The sequence below is a fragment of the Nelumbo nucifera genome, chromosome 7, assembly GCF_055504915.1.
Source record: "Nelumbo nucifera cultivar China Antique chromosome 7, China Antique-T2T, whole genome shotgun sequence".
Taxonomy (NCBI): domain Eukaryota; kingdom Viridiplantae; phylum Streptophyta; class Magnoliopsida; order Proteales; family Nelumbonaceae; genus Nelumbo; species Nelumbo nucifera.
The window spans coordinates 29755222-29771131 of record NC_142655.1 but is presented as its reverse complement, the minus strand read 5'-3'; the positions used below and the strand labels follow the sequence as shown (position 1 = coordinate 29771131).

The window sequence follows — 15910 nt, the reverse complement described above, 5'->3', positions numbered from 1 at the left end:
CAATGAAAGTAGCCAAGCCCAAAGGTCTGCAAAAAAGGCACATGATATTAATAGGTGGTAACAATCCTCACCATGAGCTCTACAAAGGATACACCAATTAGGAGAAGTACAGAGGAAAGGTCTTCTCTTTTGTAGGTTATCTAAAGTGTTTACTTTCCCATGGAATACTTCCCAACAAAACACCATAATTTTTTGGGGAACTGGCCTGCACCAAATTTCTTTTGACGGAAAAGGTTGGTGAGTAGAAAGTTTCGAGATGGACATGAAGAAAGAAGCACAAGTGAAGGTTCCATTGAGTCTAGGAGTCCATACCCTCTTATCTGGCTTGGAGGGATCCAAACAAACCTGATTAAGACAACCAAGCAAGACAAAAAGAGATTCAATTTCATCATCCCTAAGTCCTCTGCAAAACCCAAAATCTCAAGTAGGATCTAAGGGTGTTCCCAAAGGTGAGACAAATTTTGAGACCACCTCTTTTTTGTACAAAGAAACAGAAAATAGCGAAGGGAACAAATCCTTTAAAAGTGTGTCTCCTACCCAAATATCCTCCCAAAAATGAACAGTGTTGCCAGAACAAACTTCATACCTAATAAAATTGAGGAATTGAGGAAGGGTGTTGTGATAAAATCTATCTACGAGCTTCAGCCCTCATTCCTAAGCTTTATCAGATATGATGTGGGTGGTGGGCATAGGGTTCTTTTTCAGGAAGAACCATTCCTGAACATTGGGTAATGCCACTCTCAAAGAACAATTCCTCCTGTTTTATTCATTATCAAACTATAATATGGAACCTATCTCTAAATTTTGGTCTGCCTCCTCGTCTGGGTTGGATTAGGATCTTAGGTTTAGAAGGGGTCTTTTTTTTATCAGCAACAAAAAACAGATTTCATTACTTAAGATACATGCTAGTACAAGTACAACTGTACAACAAGAGGTTGTGAGTTGACAATTCAGTTAGAAAACTTGAGCATATTATTACAGCTGAGCCTAAAACATTTGTTATCTAGTAACCCCTTGTTTTGCTAAGCCATCAGCCAAGCTGTTGGTTGATCTTTGTATCCATTGTATGTCCAAATGCATGTCTTTAGAATTCCAGTGAAACCATCTTATTTCATTTTTGTAGATCCAATTTGATGCAACATTCTTCAATAACCAGCTAATAACCACTTTTGAATTTCCTTCAACGACCAGTTTATCAATCCCTATTTCCTTTGCCTTTTGCACTCCAACCACTTTTGCACTTAAGGACAACAATTCCAGGGTTGGGAGAAAACTTGAAATCTATGGAATCTAGGGCTAGGTGGAATTTTGGGGTGATTTTTGAGGGATGAATAGTTGTGAGTACCTATAGGGGGGCACTGAAATAGGGGACCAGTTGGAGATGGTTTGGCACAAAGGACATAATACATGGCTAGAATGGAAAGTTTTCAGGTTTTGACATAGATCACTTCCAGTCCTTTGAGAATGTTGCATGAACCATTGTTGACATAGAACATATCACTGCTGATGTCTGTAATGGCTTCTCAAAAGATTAAAGAGAAAGTAAAGAGAAAATAAAGAGAAAAAGAAGCAAAAAATCCAGTATCACTTGACAACATGTCTATAATAACTCTAAGGTGTGGGTATCACTCATCACAAGCATAATATGCACCAAAATAATTGAAATATTATTCCAATATAAATCTCCACATTTTTTACTCTAGATACACACACACACATATATCATGTATAGGGATAGTTGATCCTACTAGAATTAGTTTCCATAAAAAAATCCTGCTAGAATTAGGAAAAATCAAACTACTAGCTAGTCCCCATAGACATAATATAAAATAACCAAAATGTCCCTTCTGTTTAAAAATACAAAAATAATAAAAAATTCAAAAAATTCCAGTTTTAGCTTCTTTGTTCCTGCATCAGGGTGTTAGTTACATTGACCTGCACCCGATAAGGCCATTTATATTAGAACAATAATTGTGTACAATTACAAGCATCTCACCAAGAAGGGACTAAAGGTATGATGATATGATCACAAAAACACAAGGAACAATTTTATATAATGATACACTAACCACCATCTACTGTATTATTATATACCCATTGTCTAATTTTCTTTACAATGAGTTGAATGTGATTTGACCTTTTTCTGTTGGATTGTTTGTCAAAGTCAAATCATGTTTTTGATTTAGCATGACACTTTCCAGAAAAGAATCTTCTCTGACATGTAAGTGTATGATACCAGAAAATTCTGAACGAGGCTGGATTTGCACCCTCTAATTCTGAGAAGTATCCTTTGGGAGGAATTGTTTCCGCCATTGAGAATGCTGTGGGGGCATCTCCATTGTTAGTGTGCTCACATGGTGCTTTGGAGGAACTTCGTTTATGCTTCTATAAAGATTTCAAGGTTAGTCCAACTTCTTCACCATTAAAAATCCTTTACTTCTATCCCACATTTAAAACTAGAGAAAAATCTACTATTCTTGTTCCATAATATACAATGGGCAGAGCAAGTGGAAAATCAGAATCATGTTTTCTGATGCTATAGTGCAGAACCAAGCAAGGCCAAAATTCAGTTAATTGAATGAACCTGCCCATACCTTTGTGCTATACTGATATTGTTATTAATATCATATGTAAAGAAATATATTGGATAGTGAGGATAATTCAATCTGGTTATTCTAAGTGGAACCTTTCAACCGGTAGTTTTTACATTCTCATTTATGTTAGCCATTGTCTTTTACCAATAAAGTTAACTGAAAAAATGCCTTTCTTAAGAGAATTTGAAATAAGCTCTTGTGGAAAATTTTCATGTTTTGCAGCCTCGTGATTGCATAATTGGCTCTAGCACCCAATTTGAACTACTTACTCCTAGAAGTTCCTGCCCCAGATACATCAGCCTGCCACAATATGTGCCATTACGTGAGTTTTTCTTATTCTTTTTTTTTTTTATTTAAAATCCTTTCAGCATTATTCTGGTATGGTTTAACAGTTGCAAGTAAGACTTGGATAAAAGAAACCAGAACCTGTTTGTTTTCTGATATAACTTCAGTAAAAGAAGAGGAGAAAAGAAGGTCATGAACAGAAGAAGAAAAGAGAGAAGAGAAGGAGAAGAAGAAAGGAGAAAAGGGTGGGTGCGGTTAGATGATCTTGCTGCCCCATCAGATTAGTATTTATATGTTTGTAAATTAACATTAGTGGAGTAGGAATAAATATGAAACAAATATATTTGGCCTAACTACCATAACTACCATGAAATAAATATAAAGATATTAGTGGGATTGGGACCACACACTAGCAACTAATAACTATCTCCACACTCCCCCTTAAGTTGGGAGTAGATATTAGTCATTCCTAACTTGCGTAAATCTGTCTCCAACTTGGTCTTTGTAAACCACCTTAGTGAAGAGATCAGCTACCTACATATCTGAGACAATATAGGGACACTTCTTGAGATGCAACTCTCTCTCGGATGAAGTGCTGATCCACTTCAATGTGTTTAGTTATGTCATGCTATTTGGATTCTGAGCAATGTTAATTGCAGCCTGATTATCACAATACAACATCAGAGGCTTCTCATATTGAACACCCAGCTCATCAAGTAAAGATTGCAACCATAACACTCCTGCCACTCCATTAGCCATAGATCTGTATTCAGCTTCAACACTAGAGCGAGCAACAATATTTTGTTTCTTACTCTTCCAAGAAACAAGATTTCCCCCTATAAAAGCACAATACCCGGGGGTAGATCTCTTGTCATCAACACAACTAGCCCAATCAGCATTTGTGTATGCTTCTATTTTCATGTGACCATTATTCTTGAAGAGTTTCCCTCTCCCTAGGCATCTCTTCAAATAGGCAAGTATCATTTCCACTACAAGAAGGTGGGTGGTTTTAGGAGAATGCATGTACTAGCTAACAACACTGGCAACATAAGAAATGTTTGGTCATGTTAAGCAAAGATGAAGAAGTTTCCCAACCAACCGTTTTGTTTTTGATAAATGAGAGTAGTTTTATTAATTCTGTTAGTGTCGACTAAATAAGGGTAGAATGGTCATTTGAGTTTTATTAGTATGGTGATGTGTCTTTAAGTTAGTGCTGATGTGTCCCGACTTAAATAGGGGCATAAAAGACCTTTGTTATTATTTTAGTAAACTATATATATGTATATATATATATATGCTGGTCGACCTAAGAGAGATTTTTTTTTTCTTCTCTCTGGTTCAAACAGGTTTCTTCTTCTATTTCTCCTTTTCTTCTTCTCTCCCTCTCTCTCTCTCTTATTTCTTCTCTTTTACCTTAAGTTCAGATCTGAAACTGACAAATCTAAATTGTAACATGGTATCAGAGTGAGGATAAGTCAGTCCAGAAACGACTTTCAATGCACTCCAGCTTGTAATCTCTCAGTTTTCTTCTGTTTTTTTTGGAGTTTCGCAAAAAGGTTGAAAAGTAGTTGTCGTATCTTCCTTCTGGAGGTTTTAATGTATTCGATTGGGTGTGAAGTTTTGGTTTCAGGTGGTTGGTAGAGAACCCTCTAATCGATGGAATGAAGAGGGCTGCAACAATAGGTTTTGTGGTAGGTTTGGATGTGTGGTTCAGATCAGTGGACCGAAGGCTTAGTATCAGTTGTATGGAATGCTGAAGTGGCACTCTTGTGTGTGATGTGTATGGAATGGTCAATCGTATGGTGGTGAGTGATAAACTATAGGAGTGAAGTACAGTGCTGTTGGAGTGCAATGTAGTGATCGCTGGGTAAGGCAGGTTGAAACAGAGGGGGAAAGTTTTTTTTTTTTTTTACAGCCATGGGAGATAATGAACAAAGTCGGTTATGATCCCTCCTCAAGACTACTTGAATGTACAGATAACCTCAATTAAATTGAATGGAGAAAATTACGTACCTTGGGCCAAATCTGTTGAAGTGTTTCTCAGAGCCAAGAAGAAAGTAAAGCATATAAGAGAAGAAAAACCCCCAGTTGATTCCCAAGAGTATGGTGATTGGGAGCAAGAAGATGCACATATTATGACTTGGCTATGGAACAATATGGACACAACCAAGGAAATTTGGGATCATGCAAGGAAGCTTTACTCAGGACAGGATAACACCACCAGAGTATATCAGCTCTATCAAGAGTATTTTAGTCTGTAGCAGGGTAACCAGAGTCTTGAAGAGTATTATGCTAGTCTAAGAAATTTGAGGAAAGAGTTGAGTGTGTATCACCCCCTTACATCTGATGTTAAAATTCAGCAACAACAGAGAGAGCAAGTTGATGCAACCAGATTTATAGTGGGACTGAAGCCTGAATTTGAACCGGTGAGGGCTCAGATACTAGGTGGGTCTGCCCTCCCCTCTCTTGAGGAGGTGTTTGCTCGTCTCCGGGGGATTTCAGTTGGCCCTCCAGAGAACCCCACCATATCCGATAGGATTGCCCTTGCGGTGGCTAGAGGGGGCGGCTGTGGTGGTAGAGTAGCTCATCAAGGCCAGCCAGGCCGTGATGGTAGAGGTGGACACATGTACAGTCATGGTGGTGGGCGTGTTGGAGGTCGAGATTCAGGGGGAGCCCGTGGTAGAGGACATAATCATGGTCCGAGAAAGTGTATGCATTGTGGTATGGATGGACACACTATTAATTTTTGCTATGATCTACGTGACCCACCTTCATCCTGGGCAAATCATGTAGTGGCAAGTGGTGATATGGAACAAGGGAGTCAGCAGACCGGTCAAACACCTCCACCTATAGATGCCTCCGGACAAGAGATGATGAGTATTTCATGTACTGAATATGAGTGGTTGATCCAGGCTACTTCTCAGCCGAATGCAACTATGATTGCCCACTTAGTATGGCTTGTCTGTCATCCAAACCCTCCCACTAGATCATTGATTCTGGAGCTTCCGATCACATGACTGGGACTTCAAGTGTGTTCTCTTCACTTTCTTCATCCTCTACAACCCACACTATCACCCTTTCTAATGGTTCCACTTCTTCCATAAGTGGTATTGGTGATGTTAAAACTGGTTTATTATCTTTGTCTTCAGTTCTGTATATACTCAAATTTTCTTTTAATCTTATGTCTGTTAGTAAATTAACCAAGTCTCTTAATTGCTCTATCATCTTTTACCCTTCATCTTGTGTATTCTAGGATCTCAAGACGGGGATGAAGATTGGTGGAGGGCATGAAGTTGGTGGATTGTATTACCTTGATGGTGGTGGTGGTTGTGGTTCTTCAACAGCTCTCCAGTGGCATTGCAGACTTGGTCATCTGTCTCTTAAAGCACTTAAGCAACTTGTTCCAGCATTGAGTCATCTTTTTACTTTGGATTGTGAGTCGTGTTAGTATGGGAAACATCATCGGGTTTCCTTTAGTCCTAGAGTCGATTATCATATGTCGAGTCCTTTTTCTTTGGTCCATTCAGATATTTGGGGTCCATATAAAATAGTCACACAATGGATACAAGTACTTTGTTATTTTTGTTGATGATTATTCAAGGATGACATGGCTTTATCTTATGAAGGAAAGAAGTGAATTATTTTCCATTTTCCAAAAGTTCCATGCTGAAATCTGCATTGAATTTGGTATTCATATTAAGATCCTATGTTCAGATAATGGTCGAGAATATTTTTATAGACCCTTTCAACAATATTTACAACTACATGGTATTATTCATCAAACCTCTTGCTCTTATACCCCCCCAACAAAATGGGGTAGCTGAACGGAAAAACTGTAATCTCTTAGAAATCGCTCGGTCCCTGTTGCACCATATGAATGTACCCAAATGTTTCTGGAGTGATGATGTGCTTACATCTTGCTTTCTTATTAACGGAATGCCTATGTCCATCCTTGATGGTCAGTCTCCCTTCTTTGTTCTGTTTCCTACATTGTCTCCTTTCCCTCTGTTAGCGTAGGGGTATTTCTGTCTTTATACCTTGATCGATGTTGCTGATCTGTAATGTTGTGTTGAAACATGTGCTCTTAACTTAAGTAAGGGCACATAGGTCTTTTCAGTTATGTTTTAATAATAATATAAAAACTTACTGGCCGACTGGGAGAAGTCAAGTTGACTCTTTCAGTTCGAACCAGAATTCTCTCTTCTCTCTTTCTCTCTTTCTCTCTTTCTCTCTTTCTTTATCACTTTTTCTTCTTCTACATAACTGAACTCAGTCAGGCCGAACTCTAAGGCAGACCTAAATTATAGCATGGTATCAGAGCTAGGTTAAATCTGCCTAGATTTTTGCTTGCCTAGGGTTCATTCTCTGCGCACCCTATCTAGGGTTTTCCTTTTTTTTCTGTGTTCGATTGGAGATAAGGGAAAGGGCTGAAAAGGAGTGATCGCCCTCTTCCCTTGGGGGTCCCTATGCCTCTAGTCAGGTCGTATGTGGTCAGTTGCTGTGATTTCTGAGATTGCCCTCTCCTAGTAGAGGAAGAATAGAGGGCCGAACTGTGTGTGGCTGTTGTGTATGGACTGCTCTCCTGCTCGCATGGGTGTTACTTCAGCAATAAGGTAAGAGATTTCAGTACATGATATCTGTTATGGATTAAATAGGAGGTGTGTTTCAGACCATTTGCTAGGGTTTCGGCCAGTAAGTACTAGGGTTTATGCTGGTTTCTTTGTGCATTTTGAAGGAAGAGATATGATCATATAGTGGTGAGATTTCAGGTGGTTGTAGGAGTAGGGTTTGTGGTGTGAGCACACTTTTCAGCAACAAGTGCTGAAATCAGTGTGACGGGTGTGATTTAGGGTTTGTGGTGTAAAGAGCACACATTCCAGCAACAATTAGTGCTGCAATCAGTGTGACAGGTGTGACCTAGTGATGTGTAGTGTGCATATCTCAGTGATAATAGAATTCAGCAAGTGTGCAGAATTGGTGATAACATAATGGGAGACAATAATGATTATAAACCTAGTGTGATGGTGCCTACAGACTACCTGAATGTTCAGATGACCTCCATTAAGTTAAATGGAGAGAATTATGTGCCTTGGGCTAAATCCGTTGAAGTCTTTCTGAAGGCAAAGAAGAAGGTAAAACACATTAGAGAGGAGAAACCTTCCTCTGACTCTCACGAGTATGAAGACTGGGAGCAAGAGGACGCTCAGATCATCACATGGTTGTGGAACAGTATGGAACCCAAGATTAGTGTGAACTTCATGTTCCTTGATACTGCCAAAGATGTGTGGGACCATGCGAAGAAATTGTATTTGGGGCAGGACAATACAACCAGAGTTTAATCTGCAATAGGGCAATCAGAGTCTTGAGGAGTACTATGCCAACATGAGGAACATACGTAATGAGTTGAATGTCTATCATCCTCTAACTTCTGATGTCAAGATTCAACAACAACAGAGAGAGCAGCTTAATGTGACTAGATTTTTGGTGGGACTAAAGTCTGAATATGAACCAGTACGGGCTCAGATATTAGGGGGATCAACTCTTCCGTCCCTAGAAGAGGTATTTGCTCGACTTTGGAGGATTTCTATCGGATCTACTGAGAACTCTAATATCTCAGATAGATCTGCCTTTGCTGCATCAAGAGGCCGTGGTGGTAGAGGTGGAGCTCGGGGAGCTCAGTCTGGTCGTGGTGTTGGTAGTGGTTCTGCATATGGCCGAAGTGGCAATGGTGGGTCTACTTATAAACGTGGTGGTGGTCGTACTGGGAGCAGAGATTCAGGAGGAGCCCGTGGTAGAGGACGTAGCTCAGGCCCGAGGAAGTGCACTCATTGTGGTATGGATGGACATACCATCAACTATTGTTATGATTTACATGGTCCTCCCTCAACCTGGGCCAATCATGCCGCGACCGGTGACTCAAGTTCCAGCTTTAGACAGGAGAATCATTCATCTGACCAGTTGCCTTCTACATCCACAGATGGTCCCATGAAGGAGATGGTGAGTGTTCCCCGTGATGAATATGAGAGGTTTATCCAATCACAGCAGAACACGACGACTTTTGCTCACTCAGGTATGGCTTGTCTGGCATCTACACCCAATCCCTGGATCACTGACTCTGGAGCCTCCGATCACATGACTAGAACTCCAGGTGTGTTTTCCTCCTTATCTCATTGCTCAACATCACAATCTGTCACCCTTGCTAATAGTTCCACATCCTCAATTTGTGGTGTTGGTAATGTTGACCTATATCCTGTATCCCTCTCATCAGTTCTGTATGTTCCTAAATTGCCTTTTAACCTTATGTTTGTTAGTAAGCTGACCAAATCACTTAACTGCTCCATTACCTTTTATCCTTCTATGTGTGTCTTTCAGGATCTCAAGAACGGGGATGAAGATTGGTGGAGGGCATGAAGCAGGTGGGCTGTATTATCTTGACGGTGGTGGTGGTAGAACTTCAACACCTCTCCAGTCATCTCTTTCTCCTCTTCAGTGGTACTGCCGATTTGGTTATCCGTCGCTCAAAGTCTTGAAGTCCTTGGTTCCGTCCTTGAGTCAGCTTTCTGTTTTGAATTGTGAGTCGTGTTAGTTTGGGAAACACCATCGTGTTCCCTTTAGTTCTAGGGTTGATAGCCGTGTGTCAAGTCCTTTTTCTTTAGTTCATTCAGATGTTTGGGGTCCTTATAAAGTAATGTCATATAATGGATACAGATATTTTGTCATTTTTGTGGATGATTTTTCAAGGATGTCGTGGCTCTATTTAATGAAAGAAAGAAGTGAATTGTTTACCAATTTTTAAAAATTTTATGCTGAAATTCGTAACCAATTGGGTACCCACATCAAAGTTTTTCGTTCTGATAATGGCCACGAATATTTATCCTCGTCATTTCAGGAATACCTGGACCAACACGGCATTATACATCAGACCTCGTGTACCTACACCCCACAACAAAATGGGGTGGCTGAGAGAAAGAATCGCCATCTCCTTGAAACAGCAAGATCCCTAATGCATCACATGCATGTTCCCAAACCTTTTTGGAGTGATGCAGTGCTTACCTCTTGTTTTTTGATTAATCGGATGCCCACGTTCATCCTTGATGGTCAGTCTCCGTTTTAGATCTTGTTTCCCACTTTGTCTCCGTTCCCTCTTACGCCGAGAGTTTTTGGGTGTGTCTGTTTTGTCCATAATCTGGGTCCCGGGAACGACAAGTTTGATGCCCGTTCTCTCAAGTGCATCTTCCTTGGCTATTCTCGGACCCAGAAAGGGTATAGGTGTTACCATCCTGGTTCTCGACGGTCCTTTGTGTGTGCTGATGTTAGTTTCTTTGAGTCTACTCCGTTCTTTTTGGGGTCTGGTGATGCTTCTTCCTCCTCATCACCTCCTCCTCTTCCACTTCCCGTTGTCGATCCTCCTCCCTTTGTTCCAGTCGTGACCAAATCCTTGCTTCCGGTGCCACCACCTGTTGAACGCCCACCTATCCGTCGTGTGTATACACATCGCCCACGTGCACCAGCTACTACTCCTCCGGCTACATCTCCGTCGACGAATCCGGCACCAGACCCCCACTTAGCATCTGAGATTGATCTATCCATTGCTTTGCGGAAAGGTAAACGTACTTGCACCCTTCATCCCATTTCTAATTATGTTTCTCTTACTCACCTTTCCGCTTCCCATCGCCAGTTTGTTACCTTGTTATCATCAGTTATTGTTCCTAAGGATGTCCAGGAAGCCCTTGCCTCTCCAGGGTGGTGCCGTGCCATGGAAGAAGAACTCTCAACCCTTCATCATAATCATACTTGGGACCTCATTGCTTTTCCTCCTGGGAAGCAAGTTGTTGGTTGTAAGTGGGTTTATACGATTAAGTATCTGCCTGATGGTAGTGTTGAACGCCTGAAAGCGCGATTAGTTGCAAAAGGGTACTCCCAAACCTATGGCATTGACTACATAGAGACCTTCTCACCGGTTGCTAAGATAGGGTCAGTTCGTGTTGTGATCTCTCTTGCAGCCATGTATGAGTGGCCACTGTATCAGCTTGATATCAAGAATGCCTTTTTGCATGGTGACTTACTCGAGGAGGTCTACATGGAGCAACCTCCAGGGTTTGTTGCTCAGGGGGAGGATGGTAAGGTGTGCAGACTAAGGAAGGCTATATATGGGCTTAAACAGTCTCCTCGAGCATGGTTTGGTAGGTTCAGTGAGGTGGTAAAGAAGTTTGGCATGAAACAGTGCAAAGTTGACCATTCTGTATTTAGTCATGACTCTCCGGGAGGAAAAATACTGTTGGTGGGGTATGTAGATGATATTGTTATTACTGGGAATGATAACATTGGTATTGACAGGCTAAAGACTTATCTGCAGGATCACTTTCAGACAAAGGACCTGGGTAAACTGAAATACTTCTTGGGGATAGAGGTAGCGAGATCCAAGTATGGGATTAACCTGTGCCAGAGGAAGTATGTGCTTGATTTGCTAGAAGAAACAGGCTTGTTGGGTGCCAAACCAGCTGAAACACCCATGGACACAAATACCAAGCTAAGTAGTGATATGGGTGAAGTGTTTGAAGACCCTGGCAGATACCGACGACTTGTGGGCAAACTGAACTACCTAACCATTACCAGACCAGACATCTCATTTGCAGTTAGTGTGGTAAGCCAGTTCATGCAAAAACCTCTGATTTCTCATTGGAATGCGGTTTTGAGAATTGTGAAGTATCTAAAAGGGGCCCCGGGTCGCGGTTTGATATACAAGAGTGGGGGAAAACTTGAAATAGAAGGGTATTCTGATGCTGATTGGGCCGGTTCTATGTCTGATAGGCGGTCTACTATAGGCTATTGCACGTTTCTGGGTGGTAACCTGGTGACATGGAAAAGTAAGAGGCAGACGGTTGTGGCAAGAAGCAATGCAGAAGCAGAATATAGGGCTATGGCGCATACCGCTTGTGAATTAGTGTGGCTAAGGAACCTTCTACAGGAAGTAGGGTACAACATTAACACTCCAATGAAGCTCTATTGTGATAATCAGGCTGCAATTCATATCTCCTCTAATCCAGTGTTTCATGAAAGAACCAAGCACATTGAGGTTGACTGTCACTTTGTGAGGGAGAAGGTGCTGAATGGAGAGCTAGACACTACACATGTTAATACAGGAAATCAGTGGGCTGACTTATTTACAAAAGGCTTGAGTCGGGGAAGAGTGGACTACATATGTAACAAGCCGGGAGTATATGATATATACTCACCAGCTTGAGGGAGAGTGTTAGCGTAGGGGTATTTCTGTCTTTATACCTTGATCGATGTTGCTGATCTGTAATGTTGTGTTGAAACTTGTGGTCTTAACTTAAGTAAGGGCACATAGGTCTTTTTAGTTATGTTTTAATTATAATATAAATATTGGCCGACTGGGAGAAGTCAAGTTGACTCTTTCAATTCGAACCAGAATTCTCTCTTCTCTCTTTCTCTCTTTCTTTATCACTTTTTCTTCTTCTACATAACTGAATTCAGTCAGGCCGAACTCTAAGGCAGACCTGAATTATAACACCCTCTTACCCCTCGGGTTTTTAGGTGTGTGTGTTTTGTTCATAATCTTGGCCCCGGACTAGACAACTTAGGTGCACGATCTACGAAGTGTCTTTCTTGGCTATTTTAGGACCCTTTACCCAGAAAGGGTACAAGTGTTATGATCCCAGTTCTCGACGTTGTTTTGTGTATCCCGATGTTACTTTCTTTGAGTCAGTTCCGTTCTTTTTTAGGTTAGATGTCTCTTTCCCTTCTTCTTTCCTTCCGCTTCCAGTTCCCGTTGCGGACCCCATTCCTCTTGTTTCAGCTTTGCCTAAGTCTTCACCTCCGGTGCCACTTCCTCCTACACGGCCACCTATCCATCAAGTGTATGCGCATCGACATGCACTGGCCCCTCCAGCTTCTTCACCGTTGACGGATCCAGAAATGACTTCCGTAGCATCATCACCCCCCGTTTTTGACCTTGACCTTCTCATTGCCTTGCGGAAAGATAAACATAGTTTTACCCTTCATCCAATCTCCAATTATGTTTTTGCTTCTCACCTATCTCCTCATCGACAGTTTGTTTTGTTGTTATCTTTTGTTTCTGTTCCTAAGGATATCCATGAAGCCCTCATCTCTCCGGGGTGGCGTCAAGCGATGGAAGAAGAACTCTCCGCTCTAGCTCATAATCATACGTGGGATCTCACCACTCTTCCCCCGGGTAAGCATACTGTAGGATGTAAGTGGGTATACATGGTCAAGTATTTGCCTGATGGTAGTATTGAAAGATTGAAAGCTCGGTTGGTTGCCAAGGGTTATTCATAGTTATTTGGCATTGACTACACAGAGACCTTCTCTCCTATTGCCAAGATTGGTTTTGTTCGTGTTTTGATCTCCCTAGCTGCTATACATGATTGGCCCTTGTTTCAGCTTGATATTAAGAATGTTTTTTTGCATGGTGATCTTCTTGAAGAGGTGTATATGGAGCAACCACCCGAGTTTGTTGCTCAGGGGGAGGATGGTAAGGTGTGTAGGCTCAAGAAAGCTATTTATGGACTTAAACAGTCCCCTCGTGCTTGGTTTGGCAGATCCAGTGAAGTCGTGAAGAAGTTTGGCATGAAACGGTGTCGGGTCGACCATTTAGTATTCAGCTATGACTCTGATGTGGGGAAGATTTTGTTAGTGGTTTATGTTGATATTGTTATTACTGGCAGTGATAAGCCCGAGATTGATAGGTTGAAAACATTTTTGCATGATCATTTTCGCACAAAAGACCTTAGCAAATTGAAATACTTCATAGGGATAGAAGTGTCAAGGTCCAAGTATGGTATTAATTTGTGCTTGAGGAAATATGTTCTTGATCTACTAGAGGAGATAGGCTTGTTGGGTGCCAAACTAGTGGAAACACCCATGGAATTGAATGTCAAGTTGAGCAGTGATACAGGTGAGGAGTTTGAAGATCCAGGAAGGTACAAAAGGTTGGTGGGCAAGCTAAACTATCTAACTATCACTCGACCAAATATCTCATTTGCAGCGACTGTGGTGAGTCAATTTATGTAGAATCCTCGGGTTTCACATTGGGACGCGGTCCTAAGGGTTGTAAGGTATTTGAAGGGAGTTCCTGGCCGTGGCTTGCTATATACGAGTGGTGGAAATATTGAAATAGAGTGATATATAGATGCTGATTGGGCTAAATCTATATCTGACAGAAGGTCTACTACAGGTTATTGTACTTTCCTTGGGGGTAACTTGGTGACATGGAAGAGTAAGAAGCAGATCGTGGTGGCAAGAAGTAGTGCAGAAGCTGAATACAGAGCCATGGCACATGCAACTTGTGAATTAGTGTGGTTGAGAAATCTCCTACAGGAGATGGGGTACTCGATTACCACTCCGATGAAGCTATATTATGACAACCAAGCAGCAGTTCACATCTCCTCTAACCCAGTTTTTCATGAGAGAACAAAACACATAAAGGTTGATTGTCATTTTGTGAGAGAAAAGGTTCTTAGTGGAATGATAAGTACATCATATGTTAATACAGGGAGTCAATGGGCAGTCTTGTTCACCAAAGGGTTGAGCCAGGCAAGAGTAGATTACATATGTAACAAGATGGGACTATATGATATATACTCTCCTGCTTGAGGGGGGGTGTTAGTGTCGACTAAATAAGGGTAGAATGGTCATTTGAGTTTTATTAGTATGGTGATGTGTCTTTAAGTTAGTGCTGATGTGCCCCAACTTAAATAGGGGCATAAAAGACCTTTGTTATTATTTTAATAAACTAATATATATCTTGGCCGACTTAAGAGAGAATGTTTTTTTCTCTTCTCTCTGGTTCGAATAGGTTTCTTTTTCTATATCTCCTTCTCTTCTTCTCTCCCTCTCTCCCTCTCTCTCTCTTACTTCTCTTTTACCTTAAGTTCAGATCTGAAACTAACGAATCTAAATTGTAACAAATTCAAATAATGAAAATACAATAAACCTAGAAGGAGGCACGAGATGTTACCTCCCCCAAGGACTGAACCATATATACTAAACCTGAAACACAATTCCTAGTCTGAAACACAATTACAAAGTAGCCCAAAACAGATCTCCCCTTGACACCCCTTGCTTGGCCAGAGAATCAACCATTGCATTTGCTGATCTTCTGACCCACTGAAACCTGACAGTCATATTTCTTGTCATCCATTTAACTTTCTGGGCTAATCCGCCAACCTACTACTACCTTGGAACCCCCTTCTACTAACAGATTGTTCACTCCAATTTGACTGGCCATCTGTATACCTTGTACTACTGCTAGTAGCTCTGCCCTTACAGAATCACCTTCACCCACTGGTCCTGTAAATAGAGACAACATATTGCTGTCTTTGTTTCTCAGAATCCCACCAATTCCGGATGGCCCTAGGTTACCTTGGCAGTTGCCATCAAAATTCAATTTTACCACTCCATCCAGTGGGGGTTTCCGTTCAACTTGTGAATGTTCTTGGTGGAGACTGTAGAAGCCACTACAACCCAGTCATCAAAGGAGTAATTTGCCAACAAATGTGAAGATTTTAACCATGAGATAGTCCTTGTCAATATGCATTCCTTGATTTCAGTAAGACTTCTTTCTTGTTCTTGAAATATTCTAGCATTTCTCTCCTCCCATAAAGTCCAAGGTAGAAGCTCTGATACATTTCCACATTAGCTTCCCTCTTTTTTTTCCCAACTAACCGTTGATATTTAACTTTGTCTTCAAGAGGCTCTCCACTTTCTGCACTTCTCTTATGGTTTAACTCAATGGGTGTGTCGGCTAGTTTAACTCCTAACTTCTCAGTTTCTTCCAACAAATCAAAAACATACTTTCTTTGGGAGACAGATGCCATTCTTAGATCTAGCTACCTCAATTCCCAAGAAGTAGCGTAGTCCCCCCAAATCTTTTACTTCAAACTCTTGGTGAAGAAGTTGCTTAAGGGAGTCAATCTCACCAATGTCACTTCCTGTCACTACAATATCATTAACATAGACAACAAACAAAGTCAAAGAGGAGTATGTTT

At 41.1% G+C, this 15910-nt stretch overlaps 1 protein-coding gene across 1 annotated transcript in view; it reads left to right on the top strand.

Annotated features, from left to right (window-relative positions):
• The window catches only part of RNS2 (ribonuclease 2), a 71302-nt gene that overhangs the window by 30109 nt on the left and 25283 nt on the right, over positions 1–15910 (top strand). Inside the window, exons 7-8 of the mRNA XM_010253083.3 lie at positions 2240–2401; positions 2817–2916. Coding sequence (XP_010251385.1) covers positions 2240–2401; positions 2817–2916 — 262 coding nt within the window. The remainder of the gene's footprint in view (positions 1–2239; positions 2402–2816; positions 2917–15910) is intronic.